The sequence below is a fragment of the Cygnus olor genome, chromosome 6 (assembly GCF_009769625.2).
Source record: "Cygnus olor isolate bCygOlo1 chromosome 6, bCygOlo1.pri.v2, whole genome shotgun sequence".
Taxonomy (NCBI): Eukaryota; Metazoa; Chordata; class Aves; order Anseriformes; family Anatidae; genus Cygnus; species Cygnus olor.
This window is the reverse complement of record NC_049174.1, coordinates 1,510,041-1,538,007: the sequence shown is the minus strand read 5'-3', so window position 1 is coordinate 1,538,007 and position 27,967 is coordinate 1,510,041. Positions and strand designations below refer to the sequence as shown.

General features: G+C 41.5%; 1 protein-coding gene across 12 annotated transcripts in view; it reads right to left on the bottom strand.

Moving 5' to 3' along the window:
- The window catches only part of ANKRD44 (ankyrin repeat domain 44), a 133,853-nt gene that overhangs the window by 68,264 nt on the left and 37,622 nt on the right, over positions 1-27,967 (bottom strand). For 10 of the 12 annotated variants that reach the window (XM_040562690.1, XM_040562691.1, XM_040562685.1 and 7 more), the window contains 2 exons: positions 9,305-9,388; positions 1,600-1,678 (listed from right to left, as the gene is read on the bottom strand). In XM_040562690.1, coding sequence (XP_040418624.1) covers positions 1,600-1,678; positions 9,305-9,388 — 163 coding nt within the window. Of the gene's footprint in view, positions 1-1,599; positions 1,679-9,304; positions 9,389-9,475; positions 9,500-10,281; positions 10,330-27,967 lie in introns of those variants that run through there. The other 2 variants (XM_040562692.1, XM_040562687.1) reach the window with 2 other exon arrangements.

Here is a 27,967-nt window from a genome sequence, read left to right as displayed (position 1 = left end):
GAAATCCCTTCCAACCAGAATTACTCTCGGATTCAAGGAAATTAGGTGGTATCTAAAAATCACAGGACTGGTATTTCTTAAATAACTTTCTAAAAAGAATATGCAAGTCATTTGAAGAGGCGGTCTAATAATTTGTAAAACCACAAATTATAGCATCACACAGCAAGAATCATATAGTAAGGTTGCTTGCAAGGGGTTAAACATTTGTACCATAAGGTTCTTTTCAATTCAACACTCTTAAACCAACATAAGCTTTATCCTTACAGTACCCCAGTTTAGGAAAACATCGCCTTTGAAATCTGCAAGCAAGTACAGGAGTTTACCATGAATTAAAGGTACTTCTTGAGAGTAATCGAGAGAAATCTCCTTTATATTTTGTTTTGACTTTTTTGTGTGCGTGTGTGCGCGTGCACGCACGTGTGTGTCACTGAAAGTGTTTGGAAATATTTATGATTATTTTTCACAGTGCTTCTGGAAAGGTAGGTTAGCATTACATTCCATAACAAGCCGGAAAAAAAAAATCTAGAGCAAATTAAATTAGCAGTGTCAGCATGAGATTAAAATAGGGGTGTTCTTGACTTTTAGTGCACTGTTAAGACTGTACTTCAGTCTTTATGCCACACACACACACACAAAATAAGTAAGAAAATAAATAAGAAAGAGGTATTTTGAGCACCTATAGCCAAACGTCTATCATACTCCACACTTAGAGATATAAATAGATTACTTTTGTTCATGATTTGTCATTCTAAAACATTAGATGACAACATATGAGTTTTTTGGCAATCCCCTAACAAGGGGATGCTTTTTAAGGGAGGACCTAAGCAGTTACAGATAATGTTTAATATACTCTGTTTTTGAGCAAAGTATCTTAAGACAATGTACAAATATAAAATATACTGTGCATATATATATTATATATATACACAAACGTATACACACACACATACCTGTCTATCCTAAGAACATATTATTGTTTAGAGAAATTTTTTTTTGACAAGTTTCTCTTTTCTTCAAGGACTACACACAAAAATTTCATGCCTTTCAAAAACCTATCTGTTAGTATCAATCTGTTGGAAAAGGTAACTGTTGTTCTCTCACTGATTTGCAAGTTGTTGTGTAGATATATCCTGCTGCAGAGTTTCTATTCTCCAAATCAACTTCCTGACTTTTAGAAGCATGTTTCTAATGTAAATACCGCTTACTATTTATTCAAACTCGTTCATAACTTTCTACTATTATTCTATAATCATTTTTGCCTAACAAGAATTCTTGGCTTGTGCTCCAGGACTTGAGCCCACATTTTAAACATGTACTTCAGCATGTTTCTGAATCCACAAATATTATCAGTTTGAATGCTTTCAGAGTTTTTAAAAACTAGTTGCTTTGTTTGTTAATTTCACTTAGTCAGGATATCTTTTATAGTTGTACCGCCACATTTAATACATTTTGTAAGTTTGTAAACAACTGCAACCATCTCTGTGAAACTCAGCAATATGTACTACACAGAGCTCACTCCCACATGCTTTATTGGCTACTTCTTGTCGCATTAAAATTAGCTAATTTACCCAGTAATGACAGTAAGGGATGCTAACTTACCCGACAAAATGAGAAGCTCAATGATGTCTGCATCCCCAAGGAACGATGCAACATGAAGAGGTGTTCGCTTCTCAGCATCCTGCAAAACCACAGATGGTCCAGTTAGAAAACATGGCTGATAATTGCAAGCATTAGTATTAAGCATTAGTATTAATGAGTAATGCATTTTTACACAGTGTTCCCCCCCCCCCCCCCCCCCCCCCCCAGTATTTCTGTTTATCATTAGAAATACAGTCTCAACTAGCAAAAGAACAAATTCAAGGTCTGGAAAACACACTTTCTCCCAATAATCCTCAACTTCCTTATCACTGGGTTCCACCAGACCTTGCAGAGAAATCTTTACTCTGATATCCTTCCTACAGGTAGATAAAATCAAGTCTAATATAAATCAAATCTCCAGCACATCACAGTGCTCCTCCTGCAAAGCCAGGACACATCTGTACACGAGGAAAAACATAACCCTTGTGTCTCTTTTGGAAAGATTTGCCACTAAAAATTGCAGTAACGTACTTCAGAAAGGTTATTGCACACCACTTAGTCTGGTTGGTTAGAACAGCCCAAAATGGACTTGTACACATAGATCAACCTTTAAACACAAGTAAAGAAAAGATTAACAGCCAGGTCTGCATCTTTAAACTTCTAAGAATTATACCTTATCATGCATTCAATTTCCAAAACACAGATATTTCTTATTTGATTTCTGTCATTTTCTGGCTTAGGGAGTCACATTTTCAAGATTGACTTTCCTAATTTCATATGATATAAATACAGTGTTCATATATTTAAAAAAAAAAAAACAACAACTTTCTTTTATTGATTTATTCAGATGACTCAAGAACATAGGGCTTTTAAAAAAAAACTGCTAAACATGACAATATGAGAAACAAATCACAAGCACGGCTAATACCGTGCATCACACTATAGCCATGTTTCTTAACCACCAATACATAAAGTTCTAAGAGACTTATCAATCAAACTTATTAAATTACAACTTACCATAATTTGATACTGTAAACTGGTAACAAATTCAACAACTGCGAGTGATACCAGCAGAAAAATCCTACTGGTATTTACACTTTCTCCCTGAAACATCTCTCTGAGCCTGTCAAGTAAAATATCTCTTTTAACATGCCCAAGAGGTCATCAGCTGCAAGCTATTTTGGACTATCTTCAAAGTATGCTATAAATGTGAACAAATCAGTGTGGCAGAATCATTTGTCATGTGAATGCTGAAAATTGTCTTCCATCAAGTGCAAGGCACAGAACCAGTGTTGTTTATTACTAGGTTTGCTTCTTGTATTTGTATGTTTGGTGTCTTGTTTTGTTGTTTTTTTTTTTTTCAAACACACATGATGTACATAGTCCTCAAATTCTGTTGCAGTACATTTTGATCTTACATGTTAGAAATGCACATGACACACTGAAGACCAATTATGTGGACGCCCTGGTTGTCACAGGTCAGGGAAAAGATCTCTCAGAACTTCACCTCCCCACATGGCAGGTAAATTAAAACAATATGAAGCAACTCTCCCTTTTCTCTTTCACAATCAGAAGCAGTGGATGCTCTATGGGACCAAACTCCCCAAAGAACTCCACATTCAATGAGTGACCTCCCAGAAACTGAAATAACAAATTGGATTTTCTTGTATGTCCAAATTATGACAACAAGAACTATAGCCTCACCTTGACCAATCTGGCTGTGCACTGCTTGCCCACTGACCTCTGCTGTGCTGTAATCCACCAAGGACTAGCTCTTAGGGGCTGCGTGAGTACACACTATGAGATAACTTTCATAAACTTTCATAAATACTGCTTCTTATCGCCTATCCTAAGGCTATCCACTACACAAAACATGCTAAGACTGACCGAACACTTGTACAAGTATAGAATTGGTTTTATTTATTTTTAGCTTGTTCATTTTAATTCACAGATCTCTCTTAGTACAGTGTAGCCTTTGTAATACCTATTGTACCTGTCAGTGATAAATTTTACAGCAGCTTCTTGCAACGCAGCCAAGGTTTGCAACAGAGCTAACAGTTTGAAGTTAAATGTTAACAATACAATAACAACAATTTTCTATATCAAAGAAGCTAGGCTATTCAGTGCTTTGTTGATAATAAGCAATATTTTATACAAAACTGTAAATCTAACAGATATTTGATAATCCAGAGAGGAAAGGACATGAAACGGAAATGCTTTGATGTAGCATTGTAAACTTAGGGGGATACTAATGGGTCTGAAAGACCTGCAAAAAACAACAAAAGAATGAATGCTTCCACTACCAAAGTAGTATCTATCTGTAAATAATCTCAGCTTTCACTTTTTAAAATCAGTGCAAAATTATGTCAAAGAAAATGAGAATCAAGTCTTCAGAGAAAGAGAGGTTTTCATCATGCAATTGCATGTAAGCTTAATTTCTCCAAGTTTTAGGCATAAAGCTAAAATTTCTCCAATTATCAGAGCCAGGCACAAAGCAGAATTCATCCTCATGTGAACTATCAGAAGACAAAAAAAGAAACAATGCATGGTGTGGAAAAATGAGCAACAAACATGAGGCCTCCCCAGGCAGCGTTTTCTGGACTTTGGAGGGGAGAAGTGCCAACACAACGCCTGCAGCTGAGCCTTGAGCAACTCAGCAGAGGAAAACTCTTGAGTTCCTGTTTACGTTCTGCACAAGGCTGAGAGAAACACAGAGGAACCAGGGCACCTGCCTGTCCGTCAAACCACGCTCCTGGCATCCTTCTGAGAACCACCAACCACTTCAGCAAGATCTAAAGAGCTCACCGGCATTGCATCTGCTCCAGACGCTACGGGATGTCCAACTACAGCTGGCATTCTGACATGACAGCAGTAAAAGAAGCACCAAAAATAAGTAGCTAATACTGATGTAAAGACTGACGGTTACAAACAGAGAAGGGAATAAAAAAGAAGTTTGATGTTTCAGCAAGAGGTCTGCCAGTACCCCACAAAGCTGACAATCCATTATAAGGCAAGGAAAGGGGTAGGGGGGAAAGAATGATAAGAGGGTTACAAATAGCACTAAGACAAATAATCAGACCTGCTTCAAGTGCAGTTCTTAAGGGAACAAAAGGTCAGTAAGAGACAGCAGATAAGCTAAACAATAGCTAAAATAAATTACTCTAAATTGAGATACATACTCTCTTCCCAAAACTGTATTAGGGGCTTCACTAGTTCACAGAGATGATGCTGCATGTTAACATTATCTGTACTTCTTTATTTTTTAAGCTACAAATCAAGGAAATTAAGAATTTAACAAATAGGCAATCAAGGACAGAAGGCCTCAACAAGAAAAGCACTCAACACATGCTTCAACTGTTGAAGCAATTACAGTGACACTGATAAGGCTCAATGTTAGGCAACTCCTTAAGTGCTTTATTGGATCAGAGCCCCAGCACACATGAAGATTAGCAGAACAGTGGCTCACATGAATCATACCAGCATACACAAAATGTTTGGGCACATTAAGAAACAGGCCAACAGTTTCTCCTCAGCATAGCCTGTATCTCAAAGCAGGTAATGGACCAAAATCCATCAGAGTCTTTTTCACAAGTCTAATGTTATTTTGTAAAATACCACAAATTCTATCTATATTTTTTTAGAGAAAAGTATTTATTGTAAATAAAAATCATGCTGATTCTCTTGCATCACAAATGTCAATACAGATTCAGTATTCAATGTCCTTAAATTCCTGAAAGTTGTTCAAAATTTCCTTCTGTAGAAAACAAGAAAATTCTCCAGTGTTTCCCACTTAAATTAAGAGCACATTGAACAGTGCTAACAGAGGCTACATACCCACTGCAAACAGCCATTAGCTTGTACTGAACTGTCACACTGTGTCAACACAGAGGCTTTCCAAAGTTCTGGAATACATTCATTCCTTCAGAAGACTTTCTAACATGGCAGAAACACTTCCAGAAGAAGATCACTTACTTCCAAAATAGCTTTATCTCCTGTAAGACTCCACAGTGCCAAAAAGAAAATCAGCATTCCTTGGACGCGAGCAGCGATGAGCATCTGGTTCCCAAGATGACTGAAATACCACATGGCTTTCTCCCTTTGTCCCAAGTCAAGCATGTCACCGCAAACCAACCGACAAGCTGTTTTCCACATCAGCTACCCGAAGCACGCAAGGCCTTTCAGGCCCAGAATCTGAAACATGTGCACACTTGTACCCTCAAGCACTCGCACCATCCCAAAAAGCACGCTTAGCAAAATTGCAAAAGTAGGATGAGAAAAAGAAGTAATAAACTGCAGTCATCCAGACCTCTTCATAAGGGCCTCTTTCTTGCCGTCCTTATCAGTAACTAAGCTCCCTCTAAATGCATGCCCCTGTGTGTAAGGCCCTGTAGCCTCTGCTGGTGCCCTCCTGCAGACCTGCTCTGCAGCTGGAAGCGGGCAGGTGATGCCAAGCACCTGTACACCTTGACATGGCTCCAGCCTGGCCCCAGCCTGGCCCAGCAACAATCACTGCAGCCCGCCTGCATCTGCTAGCTCTGCAGCTCTGATGAATTAAAAAGAGCCAAATTCAGCTAATTCGTTACATCCTCCTAACCTATCTCTTTTTGACCCAAGCGGGTGAGGGAGCATTTGTCTGAGAAGCTCTTGACATGGACAAGCAGCTTCTCCAGCTGGCGGGGCACTGAGCATGGAGCAAGCCCAGGAGGCAGTATCAGCACCCATGACCACAAACAGAAGCAATTAAACAAAGGGAAAGTAGATGTTGCCTGCAACAGCCTCAGCATGGGGGCAGGGAGGTATTATTTACTTTCCCGGAAATATGAATGCAACAGAAACCATTCTGGGGAAACCAAAATTGTGCATAAACTTTGTTTTTTAGGGTTTTATCCAAGAGGAAAAACAGGATTAGGTGATAAAGAGGAAAAGCAGAGAGAAAGAAGTGTCTGGTTTGGCTTGCAAACATCTCATCAGTTATGGGTAAAAATACGGGAAAGATTTTTTGCCTTTTTTGTTTGACTTTGTTTTTGAAGGGAAACTGATAGACTGAGATGAAAATTAACATCTTACAGAAAGGGAAAAGTTTAGTAGGAAATCAGAACTCTGCACATAAAGGGTGCTGCACAGCTACAGGCCCTATCAATCTTACCAGTGGATGCAGAATAATTCCTAGATGAACTCAAGGCTCTGCATCATTCCCTCACCCTCCTCCCACAGTGAAAAAAAGCACCCCCAAAATTCCTCTCCACACACAGCCCAATCTCCCTGATTTCTCTAAATGTCTGCCCGAAACTAATCTGGTAGTTCCAGCCCAGATCCCTTGTGCCTTGGGAAGGCAGGCTGCTGAACACTACCCACGGGCAGCCCACGTTCCCCAGGGGTATTTCCCTGGAGCCAGTCCTCAGCGGCAGGGCGTTGCTCACCACTGTCCAAGTGTAAAGCTGCCCACGCCGTCACTCTGCACAAGTAGCATAGCATTCCCCCAGGCAGAGCAGGGAACCGGGGGGGGTCAAAGCGACTGCTGCGGTGGCAGAATGAACTGAAACCAGCTTCTGAGCCAAACAGTTGTGACTTGCACTTTGTGGCAAAACAGAAGTCACAATTATAGCAGAATCCAGAAAGCAGTCATTTTCATAAACATACGCTTCCGGACTTGGAAAGATTTTATTTATTTGACCAGACCCCCCCCCCAAAAAAGTAACATTCTAAACCCCTGATTTGCTCTAAGCTCTTTCCTCTGAGGTTAATTGTCTCTTAGGACAGATATGTATATCTCACCAATGTTCCACAGTTTCTCCATGGGCTTTTACTTCTGCCTGCCTAATACCTCTCTCACTGTAGATTCCAAAATACCACCTATAAAACTTCAGAAATCCCCAAAACTTGCTGCAAAAAAGGAGGTCTATTTTATTTCCCTCTCCTACTTGCATTCGAACTATTTCAATACCAACACGGCTAACCAAAATGATCAGCAAAGGACTAATCACTGCCAAACAGTGTCAGAGTTTCCTCTCACATGAACACCCAAGCATTAGAGAAACACTAACATGGAAGTAATTAAAAACACCCTGAAAATAGAAATGTAAGCACGCAGTGCAAATTGCCAGCTGACAGTACAGGAGGAAGGAACAAACTATCACTTGATCTTTCTTTAATGACAGTTTAAGCATTTGACACTTTTCTGCAATCGCTATTAAAAAACTAATCTTCAGAATTTGTGTTGCCCAGTATTTTTCTAATTACTCCAAAGAACAGTTTGCTTTTTTGCTTCTGACAAAATAGCTGTTCAGCCAAAGCATTCTTGGGTGGACTTTTATTAACTTAAACATGATTCTGAGCAAAACTGTTCAAGTTCATTTATTTTTTCTATTACGTACTATGCTACTCAGCTATAAAATACATATTCCTCATTTAACATTGCACCCTGACAGGTGAGAGCATCTCCCTAGCAACAATCACTAGCACACTTGCAGCCAAAGGCTAGAAAAACGTTTAAGAAACCTACAATAGCCTTGTACAGGAAATGCTATTTTGAAAAACTAACACAAAACACAGAGGAAAATGTAGGACTATCATGTTCATCTAGATTTTTTTTTATTATACTTTTATTTTATATTATTTGTAAGACCATCAGGGAAAACAAATACAGGGGAAAATCAAGGTAGGTGATGCTTTAAGCAAGCAGTTTTGAAAAGTTATTTCAAGAAAACAACCGGGCAATGAATCCCAGGGAAAGAGTAATGTCAAGGTCTTCGTTCTCTGAACAGATTTCCCATGAAAACCAGCAGCAAATTATTCCTTCCACTTGACAGACATCTGAGTGGGCTCACTTCTGTTCCTTTCCACATCTCTGAACCAGATGTCTGGACCCCACTGCCTGCACAAGCTGCAGTGCGAAGGCTACACGAGGCTAAATTGCTGGAATTAGCTATGAATAAACCAACAGCTTTATGGCAGAGAAAGACTCGAAGAAAAGGAAGGTTGATTCAAAACTCCAGGAAGCACCTGGAAACCACCATTCTGGTTCTGCTTGATATTCTCACCACTTCCAAAGCCATAGACTGCAGTCAAGACTAACAGGGTTCATTTCTAACAGTACAGATTTAAGCTAAAATCAAAGAAAAAGAAAAGGGAAAAAGAAAAAAAGAAAAAAAAATCTGCAAAAAGACCAAGTTCAAGTGGAGAGTTTTTTCACTGTTAAAACAATTAGCTACTACATGTTTGCAGCTGCTTACCATCATTCTGTCTAGAACAAGCCAATCTGAAGAACGACAATTCCTCTGTGGGCAAATCACGGCCAAAATGCTGCTTCCTTACTCTCACTGCTGAGACCTATAGTGAAACTTTATTTCAAGCACAGTCAGATGCTGAATAAAAGCTCCTGATCTGTAAAGGCTCTTCAAAAAAGGAAACTCTACAGAGCGTAAAAATATGCAGCTTTCAGCTGTTCTCATTCATTTTCTCAGTACACAAGAAAACAATGTCCCTGAGTAACCTGCACATTTGGAATAATTACCATACATTTAGAAAATTTAAAATCACCTGCAGGAGATAATTATATTTCAGACTAATAATTAGGATTACATTCAAGCCCTGAATCTCCAACTTCCAAATATTTTCTATTCTGTTATGTGTTAATTGCTAAGGACATGATTAATATTATCATTCCAGAAGTTTATAGGCATGGTGCTTGCGTATCCCAGGCACAAACATATGCCAAGTTACATACCAAGGCATTGACGTCCTCAGTCTTGTAGATCAACATCCGAATCTCTTCTGGATCACCACTGAAAATCGCTTGGACCAGTGGAGGCTGGTAAAACAAAGGAGAAGAAACAGTATTACACGTTTGTTTGTTTTCTGCTTAAAAGGAGAATATATTATTTCTCCTAATACTTACTAAAGCTGCCCACAGACACTGTGAGCATGACCCCAGTAACAAGCCAACAAGAGCATCTCATCAGGAGGAGCTATCAGCTTGCTTGAGGATAATCCAAAATCACGAGTATGTGCACACACACTCATTATATGTGTAAACAAACAAGGACCCCCATCAGAATAGCAACTTTTGTCAACAACACACAATTAGCCCAGATGTTCTCTCTGGCATGTACAGGAAAAACTAATTACATCAGATATTGCTGTGTGCTTGCTGTTGGCACAGATTAATGGTCATGCAATACACATTTAGAAACAGAACATTATCCAGATAATGAATTTCTGGGCAATTACTAAACGTCTTGTGTCTTTTTACTGAATAAATATGCAATAAGCACAGTTAATTTTAACCACCCAAGAAGTGAAATAATTATCGCATTGTTTCAAGTGTGTTATTATGCTATTATGGATCGGAATGCATAAATAAATAATCAGGCATACAGGGGTTAGAATGTGCCATGCTTACTCCACTCCTTCAGCAGCGCCGGCGTCACTGCCGCACATGGAGCTGCTGCGCTACACGTCCAGAGCTGGCAGCCTCTGTCCTTCTGCCTGGCTTTGCACTGGGCCCCCAGCAGCAAGTATCCGAGTTACTAACCAAGCTGGCAGAACACAATCTACTCAATTTAAAACCAAACCAAACCCTCCCTCGCCGCTGAAGACTCAGAAAAAGAAAGGGACAAATTACAAAGATACTTGTCCCCTGAAGATGTTAGAAACAGGATGTGGCCCCAGCTCCAGCTGCCCCTCCTGAAGGCAGTGTCCTACCTGGGGCAGCTGCTGCCAGCCTTGGGGCTCGCTGCCCACCTCTAGGTTGCCTCCTGCAAACAGCAAAGACGTTTGTGATGCCATGCAACCACCAGAACTTAAAATAACCCTGCAAAATGAAAGCACGCATGGCTATTTGAGCACATAAGACCACAGCATCTCTCCAGACTCTGCAAAATGTAACTATCTTGTAAACAGGTTATCTCAAAATTCAGAAACAAGCTGGAAAAGAAAATCATTATTTGCAATCTTTCCACTGCAATATTCATTATACTCAAACCTGGAAAATCTATTTCTAAGTTAATGGTGTCTATTTTAAAACATATTAATCCCTTATGTCCTTGAGAAAGATTCACATTGGAATTTTACTCTTGCCACTCCTCCAACAGAAAAAGGACTAAAGCAGCATCTTTTACCACAGCTGCCTGATATGTTTCATCACAGTGTGGTCTTATGTATTGCGGCAGATGCTTGAAAAAGGGAAAAAAAAAAAAAACGCATTTCATTTGAACCATTTGCCATGCTTCCTTCCCAGCCCGTGCCAGCTCAGCCACAGAACATTTCCCACAGGGGCATGCAGAAACCAAAGCTTCAAATCTGCTCCGTCCTCCCTCATCTGCCAAACTCAAACACGTCAGAACTTAACTAAGAGTGAGATATTGCCATTCCTGCAATTGTTTGTACCAAAAGAAATTGTTTCAAGTGATTTCTGGTCTTATGCCCACTGGCATGCCAATGGAAATTAGTATTTCCTAGATTTACTGTACACCTCTCACTAGCTGCTAGGAAGAACCAGCGAATAAGAACTGTCACAGCAAAACATTTCCCTTTCACGTGCATTTATTGTAATATTTAAATAACAAAATAATCAGGAAAGCAGAGAACTCCTCAGCTGCAAGCCAAAGGGCAGCACAGCCCGGTGGCCAAGCACCAGCCACCCCTGGCACCTTGGACCAGCCGCTGCCACCACTCGCAGGTGCAGCCCACAGCCTGGACCCGACACCAGCAGAAACATCCAGCCAACCTACAGTCTACGGGATTGTTAGAAGCGATTGAATACTGTCACAGGTATTGTTTTTCTTTCAATCAGGGCAGCTAAAATGCTGTGTATTGCTCTATTTAAAAAAAAAAAAAAAAAAAAAAGAAAAAGAAAAAGAAAAAAAAAACAGGGAAGTCTAAAGCAAGGCAGTTTGACCCATTTTTGGCCAAAAATCTGAATTAGACTCTTGGTTTTACAGGAAATGCTTGAATTAGCATCAGCTACTTGACACAGAACGCAGACTGAGCATAACGCTGCATTCTGTAGACCTGTGACACATAATAAGACCCCCACCTAAATTTTCATCCAACATCCTGCATTTAGCTTGCTGTATCAAACCCCAGTATTTAGTCTACCTCTGAAGCAGGCTGTAAGTCTCACATTGCTGAAACATATGAGCTAGCTGCCATACACCCGTCCACAAAGGCCTTAGTCCTTCAGCCTTTTCTCCATGAGAAGCTCTTTCTGCAAGTTACTCACAACAGAATCTATCACTGCTAATTGCAGAAGCAAGAGACAGGTAGCAGAGAGAGATCAGGGCCTGGGATGGGAAAGAAGAGAGAAAACCAGTAGAGGCTAATATCCATCTTGAGTCACTGCTGTGCAACTTTCTCAAATTGGCCATGTTTCCACTTTACTAGTTCATGAGTTTGCTTCACTTTTAAAGGCACTAGTTTTGAAGTGAGAAACACTTCACTGTTAAGGAATTTTTCCTACCAATTGCATTAAGACCTGCCAGTGTGTGTGAGATGCTCAGTCACATATAATGACCTGTTTAGGAAAAATATGTCAGAAGAAAATTGCAGCACTGTTGCTACAATTAGGGGTGAGAGCCGAGAACGTGCATCTGCTAATCAGCACAGGGAGAAAGGTGCTGTTCTGCTCAGCAGCTGCCAGCATACAATGGAGCCTGTGCACTTATGTGCGTGTTGGTGACGGATATCCAATGACCTGAACAGACCACTTTATTGATCTGCTATGGTAACCATGCTTATGCACGAATGACTTCAACTTTAAATAACTTTTTTTTTTACTTATTTATTTATTCCTGAAGGGCAGGTGACAAAGCTTTCTAGTCATCAGAGTACGGTATATTTGTGCAAATAATAGCTAAAACCTGTGACAGCATAATTAGTGAGCTATTTCATTAGCATAAATATCTTGCTTCAATATCCTTCAAGTTCAGAAGTTGGTAAATACTCAGGGTGAGGAGAAAACAAAAAGCAAGCGTAGCACAGCTTATGTGTAACTATTACTAGAAATAAAGAGGGGTACAGATGTTGGAATGACAAACAACTGTTTCATCAGCTCAGTTCTCAAGAGTGTTCAAATTCTTAAAGAGTTTCAGCTGGGAGTCTTCACATTTTTTTCTGAAAATACACACCAGCAGCTACCAAAAAAACTTGCCATGTACTTTTCATTATCCTCCATAGACCCAACAGACGGAACAAAGGAAAGCAGAGGCTATCACCATGCTGCATTCCTGGGGCTCTGAGCCCCAGATCAGAAGAAGCATTTGAGTGGACTGTCTCAAGTATCATTTTAATTACTGCCAGAAGTGGCTGCTGAAGCGCTCAGCAAAACAGTTAGCACTTGGTCAAGTAACCGTGACATATATTAAATATTTTATCTTGATTCTAGGTATCCCGACTCACTAACAAGGACTTCTCATTTAAGACAACCTTTCATTCTGACAGGAGCTGGTGGCAGACAGGTGAAGGATGATCGATTTCCACACCTGTTTGATACTATTCTTTGGTCTTGTGAGTGAAAAGTGAAAATATTGATCATTTACTTGTTCCAACTGCATTACAGCAGCTTACTGGACTAAACACATGGATGTGTCCATGAAACCATTTCTCTTCAGCTGGAAAGACCACGTAGCAAGACATGCAATTGTCTCAAAGCAACCGATTTTGTCAGGGTTTTGCCCAACACCTCCCTTTTTCCCCGCATGTACTCCCATTACTCAAGATTACAAAGCTGTCTGCAGTGTCACATTATGCACATCTATTTCCTTCCACTGGTTGCAGTACAAAGCCCATGTCTCTTCCGAATTCGCATTTAGAACTTTCTCCTGTGCATACAACATGGAAATGTCCCAAATAATGCTTTAACTTGTAAGTCTTACAAATGGGAAGTTGTAAACTGGATTTCTCTAAATTCTTGGAGTACATTTCCCTGTCACTTAGTATGTACACATTTTATGGAGAATCCATTCTGCATACAGAAATTACCCAACACCAGTCATTTTTAATAGACCCAGTAGCCTGTTTCACTTGCATGACTAGTCAGCCTGCTAGCACATTTTGGGGACTAATCACTAGGTAAAAACAAAGAAAAGTTTACTTTGAATTTGTTATTATTTTAAAGACAGTATTTCTGTTACTGGAATTTCTATATACAGTGCCTTCTGACATGAAAGTCCTTTCACTGAGCTGGTATTTGGAGAAGAAGGTGCTTGGATGATTGCTAAGGGGTGTTTCAGAGCAATTACAGATTTTTCCTGAGAAACTCCTAAGAAATATTTGTCCAAGCTACGGAAAGACTGGTAGAGAGGATCAAATCCGTAAATATGGTATATTGGTAATCTGAGAGCACTATGGCAAACTGGCAATATTGTTCCATGATCAAATAGACTTACCCAGGAGATTTATACTTACCAGATCAATAAATACCCTAGACATTGCAATATTTCAAATATGGCTGGAAAAAAAAATTCAATTAACTTACTTTCATGTTTTCAAGTGTGTTTGTTCTGGTTTTGGAAGGCAGATTATTTGTCAATTATTTGTCAGGGTTGTGCATAATCCACTGCGGAAAGGACAAAGTATATGCCTACACATTGCTGCTTAGTTCAGTTTGCTCCTCTGTGCTCATGCACCAACAAAGTGATGTGATACAAAACAGAAGTATTCAACAAAACATAAATTAACAGTCTGAAAAGTAAGAGAAACTCAAGGTAGGTGGGATGTCCAAGCTTCAAAAGGTCTTTGCATTGCTTTTAAGCTATTTTTTAAAGTATGCAGAAGAGCTGGGCTCTGGTGTTTTCCCCAGAGCAGCTGTTTGATAGCTGGCTGCCACGCTGTACTGTAAGCTGCTCAGAGAAACATGCTGACATTTATGTTTCTTTGTAAAAAGTGTCAGCTTTTCTCTTGGTAGCTCACAAGTAATCTCTCCATGTCACTATAGCAGCCTCTTTTTACTTAGCGTCTCCAAAAGCTCAGGCTGCGTTCACCCTGCAGACCACAGAGAGGTCTTGGATGTTGCCGGCACAGGGCACCATTGGAAACATGCTTAGGGAGTGGTGGGGAGCCCGGCACCGTTCAATTTGCTGCTATGCAAAGAGCATAGGAAAAAATGTATACATAAACCATAACTAGAGCACGTTCAGCGTCAAGAGCAACTTCATAACTAAACTTTAGAGAAGGATGAGGTAGGGGGGGAGACAACGCAGCATCTCCTCACCATGGGCAGAGGCAGCCTCCTGTGGAGGGGAATCCAGGGAAAGCTGCTGGCAGTGGCCCTGAACCTCCCTCTCAGAGAAACATTTTGTCTTTGCTGATTGTAGGAAGAGACTAGCAGGACTCGTCCTCCCCTTCCCCCAGGGGAGGCAGCTTTTCGGGAGACACCACGTGTCAGTGGAATAATTTGGTAGCCGGGCAAGCAAAGGAAGAGAAAGCAAGAAGGGTGACTGGTGCCTGAGGGTCTGTCCCTTCAATCTGTTGATGCAAATGGTGAATGGCAACTTCATCAAAACGTGAAGAAATGCTCAATGACCAAATGCTGCAATACTACAGCAAGCACCTGCAGCCACCAGTGTGGTCTAAGCCAGAAGGAAGGGCACAGAGCATTAATGCTACCAGCAGAGGATGTCTGCAAAGGCACTCAGTGTGTTACAAACAATGCTGCGTTTGTTTCCCAGGGCCTTCTCCCCCTTCCTGGTGATCAGTTAAATGCTCCGTAATGCCTAAGTGGTTCTGGATTTTAAGTAATTGTTCACAAATGTCTGAATAATTCACATTATGCTGGCATAGTCTGTAGGCAGTTCCGTTCCTACTGGGGCATGAGCTCAGCCTTTCCCATAGCAGCCTCATGAACAGAGACTTGAATATTTCCAGAAATACTTACAAATAGTTAGAATACAGTGATTTATAAATTATCATCAGGTACTGTCATTGCTGGTGGCATTTCTAAAAACAGAGTTTAATCATTGGTGTACATTTTTAGAGGGATGACAATTAACCACAAGCTATCAAACAGAAATAGAGCAGCTCCAGCTTGGCTGCTTGCACAGACCATGAAGCCACCTGTCTTCTGGGAGCACTCCCATCCCTCGGGTAGAATCTGATCAGGTTTAGAGGCTTGAAATACAGGCCTAAGAAAACACGAGAAAACACCATTATGCATCTTGATTACAGAAAAAACAGTCTTTAGCTTTATCCACACAAGTGTTTTTTCCAAAACTACAAGTTCCCTCTCATTATAGCTATTGTACATCATTAAGGGAAGGGGGAAAGAAAAAAGGCGGATGAAGTAGTTGCAGCAAAGATGCTTGAAACCAGACTATCAGATGACAAGCTGAAACACACCCTCCACTAAGGCATTTGCTTTGCAAAAGGGCAACCCGAAGTGCTTGGAGCACAGCCCCATCCTGCACCGCACCATGTCCTGCATGGGGCCAGGATCTGGCAATGCGGCTGTGCTCCCACAGCTTTTGGTGCTCTGCCGCTGGCCAGCCAGACCCAGGCACTCTCCTACGCACCCCCCACAAACAGCTCGGCGTCTCCAGCCAGACAGAGATGATGACAGATCTGATTCTATAATTAAACATGACCTCAATTAATCATTTAGTAAGTGACGTGCAAACCAGAGGGAACTTCAGTTCGCTTTCCCATGAGCATGCTGCCTGTGAAGCAGCACGAACAAAACCCTTCACACCCCTGCCTCCTTGCAATCCCTGCACCCTTCATTTTGGTCCCCTCTTTGCCTGGCCCTCTCCCCTCCTCTAAGCACCTTCTCCAAGCCATTTAAACCTTTGCCTCTCTACTTGCCCCATGTCTGTGCCCCTAGAGCAGGGGAGCTGGAGATTTTAGTATGATGCACACTTGAACACCTTCCAATGCAAACACACACTGTCCAGAAAGCACTTCAAACAAGCAAGAAGGAAAGAAACCACAAGCAAAATGGGGAAAAACACTACCACATATTGAGACAGCTGAAACTTCAACACATTTATTCAGCCAAGCTTTCACGATACTGAAAAAGGAAAAGAGTCAAGACTAATTCTGCATGTGTACTGCAGCATCGAGCCCAGTATTTCTGTTCACACAGTCCTCGATATGCCAGTCTGGACAGTGCAAAACAAGCCTCTCTGCAGATCTATTTCTGGCAGCTAGCTTGGCTCTAGATCTTGGCTGCCTCCCATTTTTCATTACAAAGCCTATCAGCTGCCCCCAGAATTGCTTATGTTTCCAGGTGAAACAACGGTTACATCCTGCCGTTCCTGGAATCCTGAAATTCTTCTGCACACAGAATATGCTGCAAGTGTCCGTTAAACTTAACAGTTAAGGCACCAAAATAACTCACGGCATGTTAAATTTAGATCACTTCTAAAAAGGAAGAGAGCTAAGCCACTTTAATTCAGCTCACTTAATGGCCTTTCTTCCATTCTCATTACTGGAGATTGTCCACTGGTCTCAATTTGAATCTGTTTGTTTTTTCTCTATTTTTGGTGGTGTGGTTTCTTTTTTTTTTTTTTTAAGGGCCTGCAGATCATATCGGAAAATTATTTAATAAATGCTGTCTTGAAGTTACATTAATCAAGTGGAGACAAAGACTCAACATGCTGCAGACTAGTGAAAATAAGAAAACATTTTTTCAAGGAGACAAAAATAAATATAGCAGCTTAACATTCATTACGTTCACCAGCATTCATTTGTTACCCATTTTAGCAGAGAGAAGTCTGATGCAGACAGCTTAATAAGACTTGTTGGAATATCTACAAAGACTGAGGATAATCGATCTAATGGTATACTAGATTTTTCTTGTCCTCTTGAATTTATTTCTTCAAAGCCCTGGGGATGATTCTGTCTTGATACAAATTGCCTATTGGGTAACATCATGTCAAACATACGTGTCAATGATGACTATTCTTCCCCCCTCCCCCCCCGCCCTTTTTTTTCTCTATAATCCATTTATCATCTAGGAAGGAGCAGGGAAGAAGCACCAATGTCCCTGAAGAAGCCGGTAACCACCTGGCTCTCGCTGCTCATCTCCAATCCCACACAGGCCGCCCACCCACATGCACAGGCAGTGGGAACCCTCACAAGACACCCTTCCAGCCGAGCTCTCAGTCGGTGCACCCCAGCTTTAGCCAGGCATGAAGCGCCGCGCCACATTACACCACCAAGCCTGTGTGCCCCATTGGGAGTCCAGCAGCTTTCAGAAGAGCCCCTGCTTTCTCCCAGCCAGAAGCATGGCTGGGGGCAGCCCAGGAGGTGAGGTTAGGAAAGTGGAGAGAAATAAAACCACCTGACACAGGGCCGAGCTGTGGCAACCCCGGTGACAGATCTGCTGCTTGCTGGAGACTGAAAAATGAAGCAGCGACGGGAGAAGCTCACTTGCAAAACATCAGCCCTACTGAGAGCTTCATTTCCTGCTGCGATTCAAATATGTTTCAAGCACATCAGGATTATTTCCTTTTTTTTTTTTTTTTTTAATTTTGACCAATTGCATAGGTTCTGAATGCCAGAAGATTAAGAAAAAAAATAAAATAAAACCAATTCTGAGTGTAGGGGGGAAATCCTCTGGAGAACAACCAGATTCATGCTGGCTGCAGCAGCCCTCCTAAACTAATACATCTCTGGAGACCGCTGACATCTTGCCTTTGCCCTACTGTATCAGTAGCAATGGCAACCAAAAAAATAAAAAGAGGAGAGAAACGGAAATGTTGCAAGCTTATCTCCTTTCAGCCTATTAGTTATGAAACCATGACTTACCCCTCTCCTCCCCGCTGAGGTAAGCGCAAGCAGGGGCCTCCCCACCACAGGGAGGGCACGGCACTACCTCATGGCCTCCCACCTCCAGGGCACCGAAGGCAGCCTGCGTGCGGCCTACAGGAAAGTGCTCCAGTACCCGTCCTGCTGTAACTAACTGCTTGGTCTGACACGCTTCAGCCCGCCCTGACACTCATCATCCACTTGAATATAAACCCTTTCATTTTTACTAAATTAATCCTGATTTAGAGCAATGGAAAGTGACATCTGAGCCTGTAAGATCTTACTCAAAAAGATTAGGACTTCCGCTGGTTAGCCGTGTCTGTTTTATATTAACGTACACACGAAGAGGACAAATATGAAACAGAGAAAGCCTTAATAAATTTTCAGATATTTCTAAACTACAAGTGACTGCAAGTACCTTGGAGGCAGGATCAGAATTTACAACCACCTCAAGAAATTACACAAACAACTGGGCCAGAGGGAGGAGAGGATACTATTCCCTGTGGAAGAGAACACAGCCTGCCTTTTAGCAATAAATCCACAGCAGTTACACAGCAGTTTGGTGTAAGACAGAACTTGAAACTGCAGCTTGCGAACTGAATGCAAGTGAACAAGATTATGAAAGAGGAAGAGACGTTAAAATAGTGATGCAGTTTGCAAAACCCCAAACAGGCCTTCTGCGCAGCTCTGTACTGCTGTTAGGTTTCAACTGGAGTGAGACACTTGGTTTCAGGAAACACATTTTCAGGGAACTTCAGGACCGAAACAGAGCTGCAAAACATGACTTACAAGGAAAATCCAAGCAAACTGGAGACATTCAGCATACACAGAACAAAATTTAAAGGGAAGATGAGAACTTATTAAAAGGAATCTGAAGAAAATTTAAGGGATTATGGGATCTTTTTAAAGGGATAATTCAATGCAATATGTAGACAGTTGATACTACAATACTCACCTGTTTTCCACATCCAAGACACACAAAGAGGTTTCATCCTGCTCAATTAAAATCAGTGTAAACCAGGACTTTGGTTACCAACTCAGAGTTATTGTGGGTGAACCGCAGAAGACCATTTCAAAAATAGATTTAACCCAATGGTGACTGAAAGTCAAAAGGACCCTTTTTACCAGGCTTCAGTAGGCAAGAGACTGAACATATGAAAGCAAAAGAGCCCAAACGAAGTTCACACCACACTGACATAAATGCAAAGCTTAATGCAAATATGATAAGCTACAGTGGGACTGCAGTTCCAATAAAAAGCAAGGAACGCACACTATTTAGCATTTCAGCTGGATATTACACCATAAAAGGGACAGTTATTTAAATGGTGTGGCACATGGTACTACAGAAATTTCTGCCAAAATCAATAAAAATACATGTACCTCAAAAAGTTCAAGGGGAGGCGAGTGTCCTTGGGGAGAAACACACAAACACATGGCATGATTCCAGCAGAACTTCAGACCCCGTTTGGTTCACATGTCAGTAGGTAATTACAGCTATGTTTTTCTTCCCATGAGTTCACACGCTGAGTTTCTGTTCAGGGCGGATGTATTTTGCAGGCATGATCTCACATGTGCCTGAATCTCATCTTCCTCTTGGCACTGCATTGATGTGCAACACTTCCAGGACCCCACTCCCACCAATGTCCAAGCCCAGCCCCAGACAACAGCAAATCTCTGGGGTCAGAAGGGTGACAAAGGAGGGACAAGACATTTTAGGGACTTGAGCAAAGTCCAAAACATCTGACTCGCCAGGTTTTGCCATTACATCACAGGCAGATCTTGCTCAGGTTCAAACAACCTCCTCTTGCTCTGCACATCGCGCACAAACCCTCCTGCAACACAGCTCTCCCTGAGGCGTCTGTGAGAACCCATCTGCTCTCTTGCCCAGCACAAACGCACTCCTGAAACACCCCAAAAGTCTCTCAGCTAACTTCTGCCTATGCAGCAGGTGTCAAATATAAAGATATTAAACATGAATGCTTATGTTTCCTGATTTCTCTCAGAGTATCAGTGCTTGTGTGAAGAAGACTGTAGTCAGTTGTTACCATTTTCACTAAATAATACAATCCTCTGTGGATTTTCATCTCCTGCATTTGCCTTCTGCATAGTCAGTACAAAGTTCAAATTAAAAATGTTTAAGTACTGAGGCCGATGACAGTGTTATTTCCATTAATAGCAGAGTAACTATGTATGAACACGCAAATCAGTCCATAACAACATTTCACTTCTTCCTTTGCATTAGGAGTGCTATAGTTGGCATGGAGCTCCACTCAACCACCAAAGCAGATGTTTTACCTCTATTTTGAATCTGGAAGGGATTAGCTTTATTCAGCATATCCTGATAATATCCTCGTACTCATGATCAACCAAAAGACTGAAGCTGACAGGAAAAAGAATTTAAAATAAAATCCAGCATTGCTGATGAATGCACCCTCAGGTAGTCAGAACAAAGACGTGAAATGGAAATTTAAAAAGGTTTTAAAATTGGCTTCAGTTCAGAAACCAGTTCTGGATCTGCCAAGCAGGGATCTTCTGATGGTGAGAAATCTAGCAGCTCCAAAATGATACAAATTAAACTGAAAGTTGAGCTTGAGAGCTGCACAGAGCACCTATACTCTTTTCTTTCAACAAGTTACCAAATTCTGTCTCACAAGTTATGCCTTTGCCTGCATACCCTCTGGAAATGCTGCAAGATATCTCTGAGACTACTGCCACGCTTCAGAGAATCAATATGAACCTCCCTCCAGCACTATCCAGCGCATTAAATACCTCTCCATATCTGAGAAAAAATACTCTTGGACAAGAAGCATCAGCCAGAAGCCTAAGTGTACGCATTCTCCTCTGCTGAGGAAACAGGACACAAATTTTGCTCCTTCTCCTTCTTCTCAAAGGAAGCATCCAGACACAGCCACAGCTCCTTGCTGAAACACATCAAGCAAAGGCAAGAGGAAAAGGGCACAGAGCACTTCGAATTCTCTATGAAACAAAGTGCTCAGGCAAACCAGAAAGAAGAAAAAGAAGAAAACAAGCAAACAAAAAACAGAAAACCAGTAGTCTTTACAAAACCCTTTTCAAACCCCAAATGCAGGTGACATTTATAATTCCAAACCCATTTTTTATTTTGCTAGAGAGGCCGCAACTTATTAAAGCTGAAAGAGAGTTTATTCAGACTTTTATTGTAATTTAACACTTCAGCCTCTCACTTCTTTTTAGTGAACCATTTCACTTCAAAAGTGCAAAACTTGCTGTTCCACCTTGTTCCATCGTGCATCTTGAGTCTGATGCCAAAGGGAATGCTTACAGAAGGGAATAATTTAAGGTCTGGGGAAAGGAATTACATATTTTTTTAACAGTGATGTTTTATAGAGGAAAGGGGGGACACAAATCCATATCATGAGTCTCAAAAGACAACAAATCTGTTTCTGCTCCACTTCTTTTGTCAACATTCCAGTATTAGTCTCATCAAAATTATCCCAGTATGTATGAGAGTTGATGGCAAAAACTTCCAAACTACACCAAGAGACTGAGACCAGAGCTCAATGCTTTTAAAATCCCTACCCTCTACATACAAAGTTATATGATCTTTTGGAGAGATGGGAAAAGTTTCAGGGTGGTGGGAAAGGCTATGCCATCTTACTGACTACATTCACCTTTACTGTAAGGAATTAAAAATAAAAAATAATTTTATGAAAAATGTTTAAAAAGCAAACACAAAAAGGAAGTAGCCTGTTCACAGGAGTCTGCCAAACTGCTTTTGCTGAGTTTTGCACAGGGAAGTACAGGACTCTTCTGCTTGCAGCTACTTCACGTAGGCTCCAGATTCCCTTCTCCTCTGGGATATGATGGGTATGAAGAGAGTTTCTCTACACTATCTGCAAAGTTTCATCAACCAACTGAAACTACACTGTAAATGGGACTTGCCCAAGGGGAATTCAATCCCACTGCACTCAGTTAAAATGGTGGCTGGCTGAGACAGAGAGCTTTAAGCCACAGGAATATGGTGATGTTAGCAAAAGAAAGAAAAGACAAAAAAGAAAAAAAGGTGTGGTACCCTTCTCCATCTCATTGAGATGGAGGAGGGCAGCGTTATATTGCCTGTACTGCTGTTTTCATGCAGCTTTAACACAGACAGAATCTCAAGGCAGTAACTACAGGGAGGGGATGGAAAAAGCAGCAAAGTATTCCTGGTGGGGACAAGCCCCCAGCATCCTGCCCTTTGCTGATCTCCTACGTGGGACTTGCCAGCTCTGCGGCCTGCACCTCACATCCGACTGGACTGAAACCAGCACCACACTGGTCCTGCGGCTCCAGACCTCAGCTGGAGGAGGCCATCCTGCCACATGTTCTGAGGAAGGCAACCTGGATTTTTGGTGGTCTCCTTTATGACCTGATTCAGACCTCTAGCTCCTAAGCTGGACATCCTGTAAAATGTAGGTCAAATCCATACAACCATAAGCAGCAGAGTGAAATACAGGAAACCTGTTGTCCCTTTCTGTGCCAAAGCAGCATGTAGACCATGGAGGAGAGACTGCATATTTCTGATGAATTCTAACTCAAATTCCTGTTCCCCAAAGCTGTTTGGGTCCTAGAGGCATTTTAAGTATTTCTTATTTAAATTTTATTTCTGTCTCTACAAAGAAGAAAAAAAAAAGGCAAAAAAAATCCCCTCCGCATCGTATCAAATATTTTAACAGATTTCCACAAACCAAGAACAAGACATTCCTAATGTAGACAGTCTTATGAAGACACTACAGTGTCACCGTGCTAAATGTTTACTCTCCCTGACAGAGCTGTCACTAGCTAACTTGCTGCTCTGACACAGATTCTGAGAAAAGCCTCAGGAAATACTTTAGGCAGGTTTCTGTGAAGAAAGAAAAAAAACAAATCACATTTCTAAACAGCTGCACCCAGCTCTGCCAGCCCAGTCTGTTTCAGGTAACAGAAGTACCACATAGCACAGCTTGCTCTGGTAGGAGGTAACAACCAATAGCGTGCCGGTCTTTTTGCAGTTTTTCACTGGAGGGCTATGTGACTCCAGCTTTCATTCAGCTTAATGTATTGAAAGAGCAAAACTTGGCCGCTACAAGCTCTGAGTTTGCCAAGCAGTGCTTGACAGAGGTAAGGGGGCAGTCAGTCACAGCTGGATGTCACCGTGAGCCTCCACCATGCTCGACGCAGGCTGCATTTATGCAATTATGCTCCATCCCAAACCAGCACAGTCTCTGCTGTGCAAATCCTACATTGTTCCATCCACACGACCAGTTAAGCCCTTCTTACTGTCCAAGTTCAGCTCCTTTCCCTTTCCCACTCCCCAGCTGATGTCCAACCCATCCTTCCTACAAAGCTTCCTGAAGGTTACACAGGCAGGGGAGAGGAAGAGGCCTGGGGAGCTGTGATTTTGCAGGGAAGAACTGTGATTGCTAACAAAAAAGAAGGCAAATATTGGGGAGCAAAGAGTTAAAAATGCTGTGCCCTCCCTCATCTGCTCCAAACATGAGAGTGAAGATGAAGCCCCCAGTTACCTAAAAATACAAGCTTGCTCATCGCTCTCTGTAGCTTCCCTCCTGGCTACACTGGCAGTGACAGGGACTCACCTCTGCATGGCAATGTCAACTGAAAAAAGATTCGTCCTTTGTATCTGATACCACTGAATTGTCACGAGAAATAAGAGACAGACTAAACACTTGCTAAAACAAGTTAATTTTTTTAAATGACATATGAGGAATTACATTAAAAAAAGACGAAAATAGAAAAGTGCGATTTAAGGCTACCACTAAAAGCCAAGCCATAAAAAGCACAGCGTAAGGGAGATTTACTGTGCATACAGACTAAACTCAGATCTGTCTTGCTTAGCAAACATGGCCCCGTTAATTACCAGCGTTAATCTGCCCAGCAGCCCTCTTGCTGTTATCAGGAACCACAGCTCAATTTTTGTGCATTCACAACGAATGCACAATCCTCAGCTTAAGAAAAGTTACTTGACAATACGCAGTTCTGAAGTGAAAGCAGTTTGCCTATCATGAGTGCAATACACAAGCCTTGACTGGAAACTTAGAAAGAACATAATGAAATGGAGATTAAGAAGTGTATATATTAAAGATCACATCACTTGATAGCAAAGGCAAACTTTTACAGTTGTACAGGATAGCTTTATGAAAACTAGCAATGGTACCAAGCACGATCACTTCAGTTCAGACCACTGTATAATGCACTAGCCAAAAATCAAACAAACACAGAACTAAAATGGCTAAGAATTCTAAAAGGTCAAGAATTACATCCTGAATTACAGTCCTCAAGTAACGCCTGAGCCCCATGAAGTAGATGTCTTTGCACACCTATGCCCAAAAGTTTATTTCAGAGCCTCTAATTTGTACTACTTTTAAAAGAAGGTGATAAGAAATGTTATTTTCACAGTCGGAAAACCACTTCTCACATTCATTTCTCCTTATCATTTCTCTCAAACATTGCTGTTCAAACACTATTATACGTGCAAGGTGTAATTAAGATGCTCTAGATAAATAGGCTAACAAGAAGTCTGTTTGCATGATGGGAGGGAAAAAAAAAAGCAACAGTGTCAAAAATGACCCAAGGCTGGTTTCATTCATCCAGTTACAGAGCTAATGGCCAGCACTAGTGACTAGGTTTGAATACCTGCTGTATAACTAGTTCAAGGGGCTCACAGCCACCACTCTTTGCACTTGGAGACAATCATGTTTTTCCACCCAGCAATCTCAAAGCACTTTCTAAGGGTGGATCCCAGCTTCCCAGGCTAAGAAATCAGCACAGAGCAACACCACAGAAAGTTGTTTTAGGACCAATTCTCCTTTCAAGTGTTTTCACGTTTTGCGCTTTCAAGATTTGCAAAGCACTTAAAATACTTCTCAAGTGGTTCTTGTTGAGTGACAGTATTATTAAATTTCTGAGTAAACTGGCATTTATGGAAGAATTGGTGATAAGATCTGTAAACGAACTCCCAGGCATCAGAGAAATGGAATTACAAGAAGCTAGAAAAAAATGGTTTGTGCTTTCCTCTTTACTCTCAGCGCCACCCAAAAAAGGAATTTATGTAAACAGAGAACAGGGCAATCACAAGTCCGCATGGCATCACTGCGTTGGGATTAACATCTGCATAGCCACCACTGATTCCAAAAGCCGAATTTTAAAATCCTTCTAGTGCTTACTCTCTGCCATGACTGTTCATCCTCACTCCCAGCTGTTATATGAAAAATACACAGTTGTTAATTAGCCCCATGGAAAGGAACTGGGTTAGTAATTGTTCAGTTTCTAGCACATTGCTGTCCTGTGTCACACCAAACATCCAGCCAACATCCCCAATCTCACAGAAGGCAGAATAATTAATGCACCACTAGGGGAAAAAATCATCTTCCCCACCCCTTCCACCCATGGGACCAATCCAGAAACCAAACCTGAGCACAGAGGCCTGCAATCCCGACACCACACACGCCTCACAGGGTCTGCTGTAGTTAGAGAAGAGGAGCAGCAATTCATGCTAAGCGCAAGGCAGAAGGCAAGAGATATGCATTTATTTTAATTTCCCCAGATGTTTAATGCCCAGTTGTTTTCCACAGGTGCACAGCAGTGTGCCAGGCGGGAGCAGCAGCAATGAAGCACCAGGTTCTGCTTAGCAGGGCCTTGACAGCCGTGCCCGGTCAGGTAGCTGTCTCGAACATAGGGATAATGTCCCTTTGCAGGAAAAGAAAGGTTAATTAACCTCTTTGAAGAACCATAATTAATGCGACACGGAAGTCGGTTCTGTAAGTAAGACCTCAAGAAATTATTGGTTCCTGTAGTTGATACATGCAGTTTGCTTTGCAGATCTAGTTGAACAAAGCATTAAAATGTAATCCTGGATGAATTTTACAATGCTTCCCCCCTCCCATCCCCCGTGTAAACTTAATTTCATTTATAAGTTCAGCCTCAAGTCAGGAGTTCAATATTTAGTTCCTATATTTAATTATATTTTCTTTTCATCTTGGCCTTTTCCAGCTAAATGTTTAATCAGGGTATTCACTGTAATATAAAAATTACTAGAGTGAAAAGAATGAAGTAATAATATTCTCATCCTTACACATAATGTTGTAAGTTGAATTCCAGAAAGTTGATTAAAAGGGCCAATGATGCCACTGAATGAAGAAGCCACTAATAAGACCTCAAGGAGAAAGTGAGCTAAGTAGTGGTAAAAATTCACAGCCAGAATACGAAACCATAAGGTCTTTTAAAGACTATCAGAGACCCATTCTTCAATACGATGCAATGAAAGCAAAATATAAGTTTCTAAGGTCAATGTTTCCTGATTTCACCCACACAATACTGGTGACAAGAACCCCAGAGTGAAAAATGCAGTCCAGATTTCTCCAGCTGGCGCGTGGTTAGGAAGCGAGGGCGAGCAGTCCATGTCCCCGTGGTACCAGAGCCTTCACCAGGTCCATCGCTCCAGCAGCAGGTTAGCCACTGCAAGTCCTGGCTTGGTTATTCCAGTAACAACCCATGTGTCCTGACAAATTCCTCAGCACCCAAACCTTCCTCTTTCACGAGAGCAGGAGGAAGGGCTCGTGTTCGCTTTTGACAACATCTGCATGCTGTGCAAGGGCTAAGCGTTGATGCTACTGTCATCATTGTTATCCGTCCTTCACTTGGTCTGTGCCCACAATGAATCACTTCTTCTGTGTTTCTGCATGAGTATCCACAATAAAATTTGCCATGGACAAAACATTTCAGTTACAGTTCAGTTTCCACTGAAAACAGGCAGACTTACTCCAGAACCTGCTGCATAAAGGATTATGCATTTCCTTTCCAGAGTACTTCTTCCTGGCTCTGGCTCCATGTTATACACATTCTCTCCCCCAGTTGTGTAGAATTTGCAGTCCCTGTTTCCCACATCTCTTTTTCTTTGCTGTAGTCTCCAGTGAGGCCACTTTTTCCTGCAGAAATTATTCATTTTTAATGGGCACCATCAGTCTTCTGTTAGTGTCCTTGCTTACTGTGAGCAGACTGAACTTCTAACTGCTCTTTTTTCTGAATCATGTAAAGACATGCTGTTCATCAAACCCTATCTACAGAGGAAGTCTCCTTCTAAACTAGGCAGGAGGTAGCTGGCTTGTTTCATAAAGCATGAATTACTGCTGTTTTTTTCAGCTTTTTTTTTTTAGTTCACTGTCAATCTTTTGACATTTAAACTTGACGCAGCCACATAAATTGTCTGAAAATATGTAACATTTATCAGATTTTTTAGACAAGCCTCCTTTTTAGGAAACCCTGCAAAGTTTTTCTCATCCATCAACATCCTCCCATCCAGGGAGTGCATTGAGCACTGTCCAAATTTGGGAAACTTCAGGTGACAGTCACACACACTACTGAGGCTGCTCTGGATGTCAAGTCACCTTAACTTCCATTAATTTAAAAAAAAAAAAAAAAACAGACTAAAACCTGCAACTTAGGCACTGCCTATTCACTGCCTCTGCTCTGGAGATCTGAACCACCACTGTGTATTGGTATTTTGTTTTCCAGTTCAAAAAACACACTTTGTCCTGGGGCTCTGGCAAGCCTGGGCTGCGAGTGAGCTGTGACAGCCTCCAGTGTCCCCAGGCACCTACCCTGCACCCCTCTGCTAGGAGAGGGGCCAGGA